The sequence below is a fragment of the Epinephelus moara genome, chromosome 3 (assembly GCF_006386435.1).
Source record: "Epinephelus moara isolate mb chromosome 3, YSFRI_EMoa_1.0, whole genome shotgun sequence".
NCBI lineage: Eukaryota > Metazoa > Chordata > Actinopteri > Perciformes > Serranidae > Epinephelus > Epinephelus moara.
Window position 1 is genome coordinate 23,842,074 of NC_065508.1, and position 16,755 is coordinate 23,858,828.

Consider the following 16,755-nt stretch of genomic DNA (forward strand, 5'->3'; position numbering starts at 1 on the left):
AAAGACACCTGAGGTTGCCTTGGGCTGATTTCCAGTCTTGCGGCAGAGAATAAAAGCCAACAGTCAGTCATTACCACAGCTACACATCAGCAGCTGAATTACAATGGCCTTCTCAGTGCTCTTTTGGTTTGAGGTATATTCATGGGTCTTACCTTTGTTTCAATCAGTCACAATGTCGTTAACAATAATGGCACTGAGTCGAGATAACATTTAAGCCCATATACCAAGAATAATATACATTCTGTCATAAAAATATGAAGTTATTTTGTAGTGTAAACAAAGCTTGAATTAGGCACCAAAATACATTATTCCAGCATTTAATATTTAGCATTTTTGCACCTCTGATGTATTCTTGCACTGCTGTCTACATATTTCAACACTTGAAAATTAACAATCAGCGGTTCATTCATGAGCTGTCTGGTCCATAAAATGTCAAAAAAAAAAAAAAGTAAAAAATGTTGATCAGTGTTTCCAAAAGCCCATAAAAGGCTTGTTTTGTCCATAACACCAAGATATTCACTTCAATGTCACAGAGGAGTAAAAAATATTCACATTTAATAAGCTGAAATCAGAGAATGTCTGACTTTTTTCCCTTAAAAATGACCCAAACCGACTAATCGATTATCAAATTAGTTGGCGATTTAGTTGACAACTCATCAATTATTTGACTCTGCAGCATCATGGTTGTAGTTTCACTTATGTGATCAGCAACCGTAACTATTTCTTAACCATATAACTCAACATAATAAACTAGCTGTTGCTTTTTTGGAAGCCGTTTTTACCATCTTGGCCTATCGAAGCTTTCTCAGCCGTGCACTGAACCTTACAGCCCAATGAGCACTTTATATGTATTAACAACACACCGCACGCACAGTCAAACAAATGGAGTCATTTTGCACCTGCCTATTGGCAAATATTGACACTTGTCCTCCCACAAACGAACCTCTCTCGCCATATTTGTCGGCGCTGCTTGTACCGCGGTTTGGTTGCATTAGAATAATGGTAATCCCCTCCAACAAAAACTCAGCCGACTCTTTTAATCTAAAAACCACCCGCCATAAAAATACCAGCAGTCCTGGCTCTCCCTGCACCTGGATTCTTTTACTGGCCTTTTGCAACAGCGGCGGACATTAGCATATGGCAGGAGAGGAGGAGGGGACGGAGATGGTAAAAGGGTAAAGAAAAGAGGGGATATTTAAATGGGAAAAGGGGCCAAGAGAGTGGACTATCATGCAGCAGAGAGAAAGCGTATTTTGTGTACTGTTTCCCTGGTCAGGTCCTTTCATAGAGGGGGAGAGAGGGGGGCCCTCTGTTGATTTAGGCTGCACAAAGGGGGCCTTAATCCTTTCAAGGGAACCAAATCAGTCCACAGAGAAGCACGTTCAAAAGGAAACCTCCCTGTCAAGCATGGCCATTGAACCCCCCCAATGGACGCCACAAATCAAGCCCTGGAGGGAATCAAAGGCCAGAATGTGGGAATGTGTTTGGAGGTCTGCGCAGCGGAAAGTGGAGGGCTACGAGGAAGAGGAGGGGGCGGTGTGCAAGACCCTATCATCAGCAATCGTCCCCGTTCTTGCCACAGCCCTGAAGGGGTCATAACCCTCGTCTCAGAGCCTCCTTCCTGCCCTGCATGGTAACTCCCCCCCATTACAGAGGAATGTCCATTCACGCGGGGCACCTCCATTATCTCTGCGCTGGAGAAAATGGGGTTGCTTTTAACAGCAAATTAGTGACTTGATAATGAGGTCACATGTGGTGTTGGCACACTGAGGCCATAAACAGATGCCTCTCCTGCCCTTACTTCATTCCCCGCAGCATTAGTAAGTACATCCTCCTCCTTCTCTGGCTGCCGTACAAGTCCTGGTGCATCTCAGCACATTTGCAACAAAGTGTCACCAAAAGCGCACATGTGTTACATACATGTAACTCCAACATGACCTTTTAGCTTTTCACATTTTAATGATTTCACTTGATGAAATAAAGGCACTGAGAGATTTTCATCTTATCGGTGTCGAGAAAGCACTGAGCTGCGTTTCATACCTGTGCACCTCGGGTAAATTAGATCAGCTTTATGGATGTGATGCGTTATCTTAAATGACAATGCATAAATATGACAGTCGCCGTGCTGGGACAATGCAATCCAATTTCAACATGGTAATAATAACACCAGGAATGGCAAAACACCTGCACCTTCATAGTGACAACATTTCAGCGGGGTGGGAAGAATAAAATGTCTGTACCTTTAACTGCAGCTGTGCTGAAAAATTTCTCTGAGCTGGCATCGGAGACCTGGAAAAGAGGAGAGTGGAATTAGAAAAATATCGCTGTATCATTCTTTTTCCACCAAAATGTCCAAACCCACTTGTAGATAGGATTTTAGGGGACAGCGTAGAGCAAAAACTGCTGAGCAACAGCATACGCTCAGAGCACCATACTCATTTTAATGTCAACTTTAATTCTGAATTTACCACGTTAACATTTATTGTGGTTTTAATATATATCTCTGACAATGTGTGCTTGATAGATGGTTTAATTTTAACCATAATCAGGGTCAAATTTAATCCAAAATAAACCAAGACATATCCAATATCCAACATCCTGTCATGCCCAAAAATGATGTCTGTAATTATTTGTGTAACCTGAGAATCATGATCAAAACCAATATTGGATAACAGACTGAAACAAAACAAATGGCTCTGCACATTCACGCCACTTGGTGGCACTGTTGCTCCGCGACAAAACACCTCCATCCCTTCACCGAGCCTCCCCAGCTCAGCGCCAACAGCATCCCTGTGCTGGAATAAAATATGCAGTGATGGGATTTAAACCTGAATTATAATAAAAGGCTTATGTAGGTGAAAAAACCCAAGTCACAGAATAATTATATTTAAACCACGACATGTAGGTGAAAGATTATCATATTAGAAAGTAACCACAGGTTGGAAGGACAGGGAGAGAAACAGGACAACACCCGCTGGAGCTGCACATGGGGAGAAGACTGACAGACAGGTTTCTCTGAATAATTCTGATAACTGGCTTTGTGGATTTCCTCGCCTCGGATTTATTTAATGCTAAATTCCGAGCAACAAAAATAACATGTTAATGCACTGCACTTTGACTGCAGGGTTGTATTAATGACAGGAGTGTTTAAAAAATAAAATCCAGTGACAGCTTTTATCCCTGTGTATGTGTGTTATTAAGGCTGCAGGAGACGCGAAGTGTTCTCACAGCAAAACCTGAATTTAAAAAGTGCTAATGGACATGTGCATTAGTGCCGTTTTATTGTTAGAAATAAAACCTTGTTGTGAATCAGGCATTCATTCACTAATGCAACACTGACAGAATGTAAACAATGAAAGCTGCAGAACAAATGACAGCAGAAGCGGCGGCATGAAAATGGTTCCCATTATAAAGAAATCCTCTCAGAGCATTTTGCACACTATCACACACAATGAAATCTAAGATTAGAAGCGGCTCAGAGCCAGAGCGCATACCTTTGATGTGGCAAGGTTAGCGAGAAGGCAAATAAGTCAGGATATTACTTTCTCGGTCTGGTAAATATGGCCTCGTTTCACATTCTGCTTTTCAAATAATATAATCCACACAAGAGGCGGCGAAGTCTACTCCGTTTAAATTGAGGACAGCCATGCGGAGAGAGAAGAAGCCTTTCCAAGAAAAAAAAAATCCAAAGCCGTTCACAAAGCTACTGCGCCTTTTGGACAAAGGGAGCCATGTGTCTCGCCACGGAGAGCTTCTGCAACAGCACTGAGGCGACGAGAGACAGAAAAAAATCCCTTGATCCACCTTTCTTTGCTTCCTCGGGACACAATGTGATTTTTTCTTCACGTATATTCTCCTGTCGGAAATATCCGTGACAGGTAACCAACAGGATCCGGGCAGGGGTTTGTGTGTCGGTGCGCAGAGAGAGAGGGGCTGCGTCCGACGGAGCGAACCAATCCAACAAAAGCGCACGGCCAGTTTCCTCTGTAGAGACAGAGACGGAGCCAAATCACACGAGCGGTGAGCAAAACTTCACAAGGTATGAGCCCGCTGTCGCTGTGTGGTCAGCTGCAAAGCCGGGCTGCCGCGCGCTCTCCGACGGATCCCGGTCGTGGGCACACAAGAGCCTCTCCCCATCCGCTACCAAAGCACCAGACAAACTCCCATTCATCCAGCGACTGACTGCCTGAGTGCTGCTGCTGCTGCTGCTGCCTTCACGGTCGGGTCCTCCCACTTCCTGATTTCCAGGCGGACTTGGATTCAACCTCAGTCGTGCTCCTTCAGAAGACAAACACACTCATGTTTTTTGGGGGGCTTCTGGAAAGCTTGAAGCTCGGTTGCAGAGGCGCACATCAGCGCGTTTACCTTTTGCGTAAATGTCGCGCAAAAGGAGAGACAGCAGCGCACCACAGCTAGATAAGGAGGCAGGGAGGCAGAGAGAGAGAGGGAAGGAGAGAAAGGAGGGAGGGAGGGGAGAGCGGAGGCAGAAAGATATTCTTTCTTTCACTCTGTACTGAGTGAGATGATGTCAGCCCCTAATGAATTCCCCAGTAGGGTGCTGCTACCGTGAGGGGAGGAAAAACAAAACGCTCCTTTATGAGCAGCATGCACCTCCTCGCAGCCCACAGGCTGGTCTTCCTGTTGGATCAACTCCCACTCCGCTGGCCTGAAGGGAGGTCAGCTGGTAATATAAAAAGCACTTTAGGTCATTCAGCCTTCAATTTGAGCTTTGAGCTCTCCACGGCCCACCCTGACGGACCTAAAACCCAACAAACCACTGACATCGCAGACATAAATCATGACTACCACGTTTATAATTTTGCGATAACTCTACCAAGCGCTGGAGGGATTTTTTTTCTTAGCTTTCCCACCCAGGGTCACAAAAAACAGCCCTGCTGGAGCTGGCAGAGCTCAGCATCTCGCTCGAAGAGGCCGCCTTCCAGTCGTTTCCCAGTACTGATGCCATAGAGTATTTATGGAGATCACACAGATTTAAGGTGGGACACTATCCTGTTAAGATTCACACTGCAGGCCTGAAAGTAGCATTTACCCGAGAAGCAACGGCGCTCATGCTTCTTTGCCTTGATTCCTCACATTAGACGAATCCTGATCTCACGCTGGACATTCCTGGAAGATCCTTGTGATAGTAAAGGTAATGGATTGCACTTGTGTCGCCTCTTTCTAGTCTTCCAACCACTCAAAGCGCTTTTTAAACTGCGAGTCACATTCACATTCATACACTGGTGACCGAGTGTATAGGCCAGCCCAAGCCAGCCAACGGACCCTCACTCTGTTGGCTCCGTTGGCAGCCACTGGGAGCAAGGATACTCAAGGATACTCCGACATGTGGACTGGAGGAGCCAGGGATTGAGCCGCTGATCTTCCGATTGGTAGACGACCTGCTCTACCTCTGAGCCACAGCCGCCCATAATGCAAACCCATCCTATAGCATTGCCTAATGAGCATTAACCCACTGGCTGGGAGGTCAATAGATGCACAATAGAGTCACATTGCAAAGTCTATTCCTGCCAGTTCAGTCCAAGCAACCGCAGAGCAGAAAACAGACTTAGCTCATAGCTGAGATGCTAATCCGTCCCTCGGTAACAGACGGAGCGAGGGTCCTTTGGCTGCCTGGGACCGGCCCATACAAACATGAAGTCATGGGAAATGGGATACACAGTTGAATGAGATTCAGACACATCGACACAACAGCACTTTCATCCAAACTGCAGTCAGATGCTCCATGTGGTTAAACTGAGAAGTATACATTTAGCAGAAAATGATTTATCCACATCAAGTTACAATGGGCATAGCTGTTCCAGGATACACTGATGACATGCAGAGGGAGAAAAAAACAGTGAAGCACCATGAGGGGGAGGCAGGGATTGGCCTCAGGTGGCTGGTTAAAGTCCAGCCACTTGGTTCAGTTACAGAGGATAAAGGCTGTGGTCACAAAGGGCCTGGGAGAAAGAGCAGCTTGCATGACCATGTGTTCAAGTTTGAGGTTCCTGCCATGCACCCTTGTATGTTTTGTGTATTGAGCAACTCAAACTAATGAAGTGATTAACCTCTGTTGCTCATAGGCTGTGGGAAAACATCTTTGATACCTCCAGTGACATTATGTAGCTGTATGGTGCCACGGCTCATGCGACAGAAACGCAGTAAATCACGTCTAAAATTAGTTGCAAATGTACCAACTGTGGTTACATGTAATTAGATCACAGGGATTCTTGTGTTTGAAGCGGTGATTGTGATGAAACATCAAGAGCATATTGTGGTTTGGCTTCAAAAGCATGACATGGCTGGCTTCAAGATATGTATTTATATGACTGCCACCGACAGAAAATGGCTACCAGTCGTTTTCACGAGGCCTGTGAAACAGCGACTGTGCACAAGCCGCTGTTCTCCATTTTAAATGGTCATTATCAGATTTGAGAGCGACCGCAAAGTCTGTGATTACAGTCACACTGCCAAACAATCGGCGTGCAGATCTCTCGCTGCACATTATTTTTAATTCAAATGAAATGATGACAGAGATGAACACATAAAAAATGAGAGCCCTGTACAGTTTCACGTGGAAAAACATCGTCTGTGCGAGAGAATGAAGCAGTAAGATCAAACACAATGTCTTGATGTATGCTATGTATCTCAGTAATTGCTGTCTGGGCACGTAAGTTCTGTCTATAGACCATCAGCTTCACACTGACATTTTGTCATCTTTTATTCCTTTTTTTGGACGCTGATTCTCCACTTCAAAGAACCCAGAGGCATGTTTGTCTCTCCCCCCACAACCACGGTTTAATTTTACAGGAACTCTCTCCTAGATTACAATCACAGGGGACCAGCTCCCTTTTATGAGCCTTCCTGCCATTATGCCAAATCTACCCTCGTTTAAAATATTACTGATAAGTGTAACATGAGTGCTGGCAATGTAATATGTTAAAAGCTCTTATAACGTTTGTCTGTTGACTCAGAGCCCGGCCTTTGCTTTACAGAGGCTTAAAAAACCCTCATAATTCAAACTAGGATTGAATGCAGAGGCCAGGAAATGGAACGAGAATTTTCTTAATGACCTTGAACAGAGTCGTCACAAGTGGTGAACATCAGTCAGTGGGTGAGCATTTCAGGAACAGTTTCACCTCAGTAACATCTTTGTGAAAATGAAATAGTGTAACTCTACACTGAGCTAGACAAAGGACTACAGGGTACTGAGGTGAACATGAATGTGTGTACCAAACTATTGCAATTCACCGAATACCTGCTGAGACATTTCACTCAAAAGCACAAATGTTAACCTCATGGTGGCAGGACGAGAAACACCAGGGGATCACTGAAGTAATCGTCTGGGAACCATGAATATCTGCACAAAATACTGAAAACCCTTTACCTGCTGGTGGCTAGATGAAAAGTCAGGGAATCACCAAAGTCATTAAGGTTAATCCTCTGATGACCACGAATATCTGTACCAAATTTAATGGCAATCTACCCAATAGAAACATTTTAGTAAAACCTTTCCCCTATGCCCCGCCCCTTCATTGATGGTCCGACATGCTATTAGAGTAAGCATGGAGCCCACCCTGTAACTAACTGCACTCCCTGAAGAAATATTATCATATTTTTGTAAAAATGAAACAGTGATTCCAGAGAAAAGCAGACAGAGGGGTCTACAGTCTGTGTTTGAAGGATATATCCAGGATGTCAAACTGACTCAGCAGCAACAACAGGTTAAAAAGACAAAGATAGTTAGAAGCTAAAGCCGAACTATAGGCTACAGATCACAGTGTAGAAGTGAACCACCACATCACTGCTGATCGCCACACAAGACAATGAATATAAAGGGAAACAAAAAGCAGCATGTGTATACATTCAGTAGGCTATATCTTCAGTAGCTAGCTAGCTAACCCTACACTTTTCAGGGTTTGATTTTGGTTTTGGAACAGGGAAGATACGTATATCTTTTTCCAACCTCTCCAGGTAACGAGTATCATTAATACACAACGTGCCCCAGGCACAACATTTAGCTCCAAATCCACAGAACCAGCCTGAAAATGAAGGAAATCTGAAACAGTTGCATTAGAGTCAATGGAGCACAGCTGTGTTATTGTTAAACTCTGGTCTGAGCCGGCCTGATGCTACGTTATGATTGGCCGGTCTGCGTCCTGGGACGGGACTTAGCAAAGGGTCTTCTTTGAGTTAACTGCTAACTGGTACTTGCTGATTTTTAAATCTCCTGCTGGGGGTTGCACACATAAGGCGTAGTCAAAACGTCAAACCTGTCCTGCCCATGGTCCCATCCTGTTTATACAGACACCTAAACTTACATACAACTTTCTGTGCTGTTACTACTTCCCATGGTGGCTTACAGACCAGACAACTCAACTCCCATTACATCATCGTGCCTTATATACAGCACAATGAGGCGGCATAATGGCGCGAAATTCCCGCCTTGAACAGGCAGTGTAAAAGGGGATAGCTACTGGAAAAAAAACAAAAGTGCTGTCCTCTTCTTGTGTTGGTTGGACAATGGTTGACACACTTCCTTTGTGCTTTCATTTTACCAGGAGATGGTACCCAGCAGCAGACAGAATTGCGTACTGAAGTGAAGCTTATAGGGAAACAATCTTAACGCCAATGGTGTCATCATTCTTTAGCCATAACGTTTATTTCATTATTATAAGTTTTAGCAAAAACTTAGTCTATTTCCACTTTACATATTTAGTTATTATAATCTGGATTTATATAACAGCTTCATATTTTATCAATACTCAAGTTTCATGTGGGGATTTTAACACGTAGATACACTATAAATGTAACAACTGGCAGTGTATCACAGGCAGGCAAACAGTGGAAGATCATTTTTCATTATGTTTCATGGGATATTTACACAATAATCTTTTAGAATTAACAAAAATTAAAAAAAACATGTACTGCACACAGTTCAAAGTAAATACAACCTGTTTTACATGGATTTTTAAAAAATAAATCCTGGTCTTCTGAGAGGAGGGGGTGGGATTAGATCACACCTTCCTTGTTGCTTAAAATCTGAAATGTCCAAATGTTGCCATGCAATCTAAGAACTGTGAAATATTTCTAATTGCACACACATAAACCCACACACTTGGAAATGCCAACATCTCCTCTTCTCCCAGCCTTTCGAGGGCGGAGTGAGGATGTTTTTTGAAATTAATTTTATTTATTTATTTATTTTGTACAGTCATTACATCCGACCTTATCTCTCAGAGCCTGCACTGGGTTGTCAATGACAACTGGCTCTAATCTCTACCCCCTCCCGACAAGCAGCACTGACAGGCCCTTTCTTCCCAATTCCTCAGACACGTAGCCAGACATAAATTAATCTGTCACTCATTGCTAGCATTAATGTGGGGATGACACACGGCTGTGCATGCAAACACACACACACACACACACAGACAAAGACAAATGTACCCCAGCGTTAAAAACCGTTATGAAAACTGGGACACCATAGCGTGCCAAAAGTAAAAAAGCCTTTGGAAAAGCTGACAGTCTTTTCTCTTAAACTGCATCAATCAAATATCCTGACAGAGAATGAGAGATTTAAGGACTTGAGAATTTCTATCCGCATTGCCACAGACATGCTTTTCAATATTAAACCTGTAAAAAAACAATGCCAAAAATTAATCTCTACTTTGCATATCTTCGCCCACTTATTTCAACCGGCGCTTAGCACACAGGATGTGATTGGCAGTCAGGGAACATTTAGGAAGATTGACGGACACGGGGATGAAAGCGTCTATCTGATCCGATGACGATACCTCTAAAAGCAGATCCTTTTTGTTATAATAAAGCTTCCTGAGCTGAGAGATATGAAACTCACATCAAATGTCAGCCGGGGAAGCAGAGCAAAAGTATTTCTTCCGGTTGTTAAAAGCCTGTGGAGACTGTGTTATCTGCTTATCTGTATCTGCTTATCTCCCTGTGGTCTCTGAAAGCAGGCCGGGGCCGTAGGAGTTCAAGATAAATGGCCTGATCAATGGCAGACATTATCTGGATCTGGTAGGCAATAATCAGATCCAGTTGACGTTGCTGGCGCAGAAAGAACTGGCCTGTCAGCGGGAACAAACCTACTTCACTCGCCATCAGTCTAATGTCGCTGCCGTGGGACTCGCTTTGGAAAACAATGCAGACAAGAAAATTGGTTTAACCTTCCCTGCCTCAAATGCTTTAGTTACATCCCTAATGCACCCCCTCCAACACACACACACACACACACACACACACACACACACGCACACGCACACACACCCGCAGCACTACTCTGCCCAGTCACAAGAGAAATGGGAGACCCTTTTGCCTAAATTACAGACATTGCCATGGAATGTGGGCTGTGGGCTGCGATGCCGTGGATAATTTCAGACCAGTCAATCACTCCCTCCCCTTCTTACAGAAAGAAGCATATGTGCTGCCCGCCTCAAAACACACACAAACACACACACACACACACACACACACACACACACACACACACACACACACACACACACACCATCATGCATATTAGGCCTGATTTACCTTTAACATTTTCATTTAATGTCAGTGTAATTACTAATTCCCAAACCTCAGCCAAATTATTTCAAAAAGGACAAATCTGTGTCCTTATTTATAGCGCTGTCACTCAGTGTTTACATGGAGATCAAATGGACCGCGGAAATGAATTGTCCCAGCTTTTGAACCAGACGTGACAGGGAAATCTGAATTTTAATGTGCTGTATTTTAAGAGATTATTTGTTTGTGATGTTTGCTTTCATCTCGACATCACGTCAATGTCCGTGTAAACAAGCCTCCGTGCTGCTTGTCACACAAATTCATTGATGAGCTTATTGCGTATAACCTAATCGAGCTGCGGTGACATTTGATCTCAATGACAATAAAAAGAAGCAGGATTATAAGCCTCTTTTAATTTGACCCCAATTTTCTCTCTGAAGCTTTACTGTGGAGCCGTATCCCAGACAGACAAAACATTCCTAACAGATAACCCTCTGCATGACGAACCCCCAGCTTTAATTTTTCTCCCTAATCTGCATGTCTTTATATTTGCGGAGACCCAGCAGACATCTACAACCAAAGAACCGCGGCGCTGGAACCCCCCGTGAGGCCTCGACTTAATACTAAGCAAGAGCAACTGCGCTGGCAGGGATAATATTTTCCCTTTTTGTTTCTTTCTTCTCAGTGGTGCGATGGGAGTGAGGAGACAAGGGGAGGCAGGGAGATAAAGGAGGAGGAACTAGAGAGGAAGAGAGCGGGAGAAGAAAACAAAACAGGAGGAGATGGGGAGAGACAGATGAGACGGAGAGGGGGATGGAGCCAAACAGGGAGGTAGTGGGGAAGAAAAGGAGGGGAGAGAAACAGCCTGCTGTGTTATTTAAAAAGGAATGACTACAGGAAAGCACTGAGGAAATCACCACTAAGGCGTTGTATTAAAACCTGTCTGACCCTCTGCAGACCCCCCGAGCGATTCGCCCGGCTGGAGGAGTATGGTCTGAGGGATTAGGCCTCTGAAACGCTCCGTCAAGACCATTCTGTCAGGCACCGACAGAGACAGCCCCAGTCATCCACCCGCACCCCCCGCACTCCACTCAAACAAGCCTCTCCAAGGCTCTCTCTGTGCTCAACAGCTCCAGAGTGGGGGCCTGATGATAGGCTCTCTAGGGGGACACAAGATGGGCCACGGACATCAAAAGCCAGCAGGGTGACAGACAGCGGGGAGGTCTCGGCCCGCCCTCCCCCAGCCTTCCCTTTTTTCTCTTTCTGTCGCTGTCCTCCTCTCTCCCTCCATCTCATCCCAGGCCCCCGCTGGCCATTGAGGGGTTTCTAATTGCATTTTGCAGGGCCCGAGCTAAATAAGGTCGTTGTTCTGTCTACAGTGGCCTCCCTGCTGGGGGGGGGGCGAACCATGGGAGGGAGAGAAATGGGCAGTTTAGGCCCCTTGGAGACAAAATAAAAAGGAAAAAACGCAAGGCGAACATGAGGGAGAGGGAGATGATCTGTGACCCATCTCAATGAACATGGAATGCTGATTGTTTTCTGGTTGACAGGTGATCCTTGTTGTGTACTCTCAAGAGTTTCTCAAAAGAAAATCACGCATTGCAAAAGCCTGGATGCCAGGAGCTTCCATACTTTTAAATATCTCTGTCGCCCTTTTTACACAGGCCGCAACAAAGTCTCTTCATTACGCCGCCTTTGCTTTTTTATACAGAACCAAACAACGGCAAGATAGTGCTGCTCAAGTGTGTGATTTCAGACTGCATGCCAACATTCTGGAAACGAAAGAGGCGTGACAGGAATGACATGTAACACAACAGCACCGGCCCATGGTATGACATATAACATACACATCTGCAATGCTTTACAAACAGTAACAATGGCGTAACATGGCAATAACAATCATTTACCATCTCTGTTATATGGCGGTTGATCTCATCCCCTGCTCAGAGGGTAAGGAGCTTCCAAAGCTTATTCTTTCTTCCAATTTGTGGACATTTCTGGCCACTGTTCTTCTCCATTGAGTTAGCCGCTAACTGATATTCACTGCTTTTTATATCTCCTCCTGAGGGTTGCATGCGTAACCCGTCATAAAAATGTCACATCCATCCTGCCCATTGCCCTTCTTGCCGGCTGTCCTGTTTATACAGACACCGTTTCAGTGCTGTTATTACTTCCCATGGCAGCTTCAAGACGAGACAACTCTATCGTACCTTACATACAGCACGGCAAGGCGGCATGATGGTGCGAATTTCCCACCTTGAACAGGTTTCAAAGGGACTGTGACATTCGTTTAGTTTAGTTTATGTGCTCAGTTTATTTGATCTTGTAAGGAGCTCCTGAGCCTCTTTGTTGTGCCAAGTTGCGGACATTTTTGGTTGCTGCTCATCCTCTTTAAGTTAGCTGCTAAATGCTGTTAACTGCTTTTCAAATCTCCCACCTGTGGGTCGCACACACACCGCGTCAAAATGTCACACTTGTCCTGTCCTGCCGGCTCACACTTTTTACACAGACATTGGTTCAGGGCTGTCGACATGATTGTACCTTTGATAAAGAATGGTGAGGTGAGGTTAAGCAGGCAGTGTAAAAGGGATCTTATATGTGTGGTTGGAGAAGATTGTATGTATGAGCATATGTGCTGCAGGGATCTGAGCGTCTGTCATGTGACAGTGTGTTTTAACATGTCAGAGTCCACTGAGACAGCGCTGGGAAATCCTCCCTGACCTTGTCGCCCCACTGCTGCTCATCTCCCCCTTTGTGTAACACTAGAACATGGGAGAGTGGCTGAACAAGAGGAAGACTGTGTGTCCACGTTGAGTGTGTGTGTTTGGAGATAGGAGCAATTTCATCTGTGAATACCCTCCTCTCCCCTGGCGCAGTCCGTAGAGCGGAAAAGCGAGCTGGTGGTTTGTGACCTACATGTGGAGCTGGTTGAGGGCCAGAGACTGGGGCCATGACTGGGCTGCAGGGGGTCTGTCTGTTGACAAGAACGAGAGGCCTCTTCCGCTTTGAAGCCCTGTATATTTAAATATTTCATGACCCCCTCATCTCAAGCCCCTTTTATCAGATTTGCGCTCTGGCTCGTGGCTGCCTTTCATTAATAGCACAGCGAGGAGTTAGTGTCGATCTAATGCCCCCATCAGCGAGGCAGATCTGAGGGAGCCTCTGCCGTACCCGGGCCCTTTTGGCACTGAGCATATCTGGAAGACGATCTCGTTAAACGCTAGTAACAATTACACCAATTACAGATAAGCCTAAGTGTGTCAAAGCCACAACATGATGTTTACAATGATTAGCATGCAGCGTTATCAGCGGGGATGGCAATCAACGCTAGTGCCTGGTGCTTCACAAGATCACAGGGCTCTTTATCTGTCACTATCGATAAAAGGCCACCGGCTGAAGACAGACCTGAGCGTAGCTGTCATGTTTGGCACTAGATCATGCTGCTGTTACCCAGCTTCAGTTGGATTAAACCAGGTTTGACGGAAGACTCTACAAGATGTCACAGGAACAGATCAATGATATCAAATGAAAGAACATCACAGCTTGCCACACCCTTATTTCTGTTCATTATCGTCAAAGGCATCACAAAGAAACGCTCTCAGGATCTCACTGAAACAATCATGACTCCACTCTTGCAGTAAACAATCCCGGTTATCAGATCGGCACATGCGAACAACGTGTTTCCAGCAGTGAAGTGGAGCGCGGCGTGGGCCAGTATATTTCCACGAGGGCGCGTGCTGGCATGGCACGGGGCACAAGTCTGGAAATGCGTCTCTGAGGCTGGTGACCATGACATAAGGCCCCGCTTGTCTGCTTGTAATAGAGATGCCTTTGAGAGCGGCCTGCATCTGCCTGCGGGACACATTCCACGCTTTCCTCCACAAACTCTTCGCCGCCGTCAGGCTCTGGGTCCTAAATGTGCACATTGTGAGGCTGCCCTGCTGGCTGCCTGACAACAGCACATTCACCATGGGGTTATTTGAGTGGACCCAGGCTCCCAGGGCGCAGATAGAGCGTGTGTTCTCTCTGGAAGTGTGTGTGATTCTTTGTGAATGGGTGTGTTGTTTGTGTTTATGTAATTGTGCTAAACGAGCCACCTTAAGAGTTTGTTTTTGCGATTAAAGCCAGAGCCATAAAGTAGGGCCAGTGTGCGTGACGAAAGAGTGACGTGGACTCAGATCTGTGGTTTTATTTGTGTGTTTGTTTGTGGCCTGGTGTCAGTCAGGGCCACAGGGGACCGTAAGTGCTAAGGGCCACCCAGGCAACAGCTAGCACTAAGCCCAATCATCAGTGCCTGTCTCAGCTGGGCTTATCATGTACTGTGTTTACCAACACCAAGCTTCAACAAGATGATCTGGGGCAGCTTGCTGTCTGTCTCACTCTCTCTCTCCCTGACACACACACACACACAAACACACACACAGCCTGTAAGAGGATTTACACTGGCAACAGGGACAGGCTGCGTCGCTTATCCAGAGAGAAAGCTGCGGCACCACACACGCAGCTTGACCTCTCCTCACATGCCTGAATACACAGGTAACACACACACGCACACACACACACAATTCCCTGGGGGAAACTGCGGTCCACTGACACAGGGGTAAATGGTTTGTTGTATAATAAAGTTTAGAATTCAACTTGATGAGGGGCTGAATGAACAATACTGCGTCCCACACTGATCACACACTATTAGCCAAATTCGCTTCAGGCTACATCCACACCAACAGGTTGTTGTTTAAAAGGCCCAAACACACCAAACCAACATCAAAGAGTTAGTGGTGACGAAGGCCAACTGTTGTGTGGACTCATGTTGCCTGTGTCTCAGTAAAAAAGTTGCACTTGAACACATTGCAAAGACTACAGCAAACGGCCAACTAGAACGTACGATCTGCACCTGCATGAGAAGAAATAACTCTCCACACCAGCGGGCGGTGGTGGTCTGTATTTGTCATCCAAAAAGCAAAACCGTGTGACCAACACAAGGAATTCAAGATGCTAGTTAGCAATGTTAGCACGTTGAACACAACCTGATGTCGAAACAATTGGGAACCATTTCTGCTAAATAGCTCAATGGCTGACAAAATATTCTTACTTAATATAAAAAGTTCTCTCTTGACTTAAGTTATTTTTTTTGACCTTCTCCTGAGCTGAACTGACAGATGGCCACCAACAGCGCAACACTGATTGACAGCCGACCTTCAGCTTGGTGCATTAGGGCCCTAAAACGCATAACTATTGCTTCGTTCACATCCAGCATCTGCAGTACTCCTGCATTCTGTAACCTCTAAAAAGAAGACTTTTAAAAAGCTGCTGAAATCATTTTAGTTTGAAAACTCTGGGGTTGCATTTTAGGGTGCTTTCAGACCTAGAGTTGTCTTATTGTGGACTGATTTTGTAACAAAGTTGTATAATTGCCTAGAGTTGGTTTGTGTTCTCACGGCAGCGTTTACAAGCAGAACAGATCAAATGCCTTGTGCGAGAAAGCTGCTCTTGATTGGTCAGAATTTCCATGTGGGAAAAATCCAGGAAGTAAACAAAACGTTGAAGAAGAGTACACTTGCAAGATAAATGTGACACTTTCTAATGTCACAATGCAGGGACAACTACGCAGGTTGATTTTAGCGCTGCTCATCGTGGACTATATTGCTGTCATTGTTCATTTTAGTCAAACCATACAGTTTGGAAACGAGGCGTGGCTCCAACTAGAAAACAATGTTTTGATGCATTGGATGTGCTGAATGTGCATATTAAGGCAGTACAGGAGGAGGTGCACATTAATAATCCTCCAGGACTGTAACATGCTCATGTTTAACCCAAACAATGTGTCATGTGACTGCAGTTGGTTCAGATCGAGGTCGGAACATATTCTCACCTCAAATAAACTGCATCAGAGTTCGTTTGTAACTGGACCGAGACTACTGCTTCAAGAAGGTGCCTTTTGTGTTTTCACCCTTCTTGTGTGGGTATTCGTTTCCCATTGCCATGGCTTCCTTTAGCAATAGATAATGCTCATGGTACCACTCTGATATGTCGCTGTATTTGCTTTGCAACCACTCAATCTGTCTTCCACCACCTTGACCGTCTTGTACTCATGTGTTACCTACAGTAACAGTTTCACCTCGTCATTAGTCCAAGCAAAGACACCTCTGGTCTTACTCTTCATCATCTCCGTAGTATTTCCTTATTTAATCAACCAACCGCAGAGTATATAATCTTCTTCCTGTTAACATT

General features: G+C 45.1%; 1 protein-coding gene across 2 annotated transcripts in view; it reads right to left on the reverse strand.

The window, feature by feature from the left end:
- The window catches only part of auts2a (activator of transcription and developmental regulator AUTS2 a), a 447,476-nt gene that overhangs the window by 46,472 nt on the left and 384,249 nt on the right, over window positions 1-16,755 (reverse strand). For both annotated transcript variants that reach the window (XM_050040295.1, XM_050040296.1), the window contains one exon: window positions 2,241-2,289. In XM_050040295.1, coding sequence (XP_049896252.1) covers window positions 2,241-2,289 — 49 coding nt within the window. The remainder of the gene's footprint in view (window positions 1-2,240; window positions 2,290-16,755) is intronic.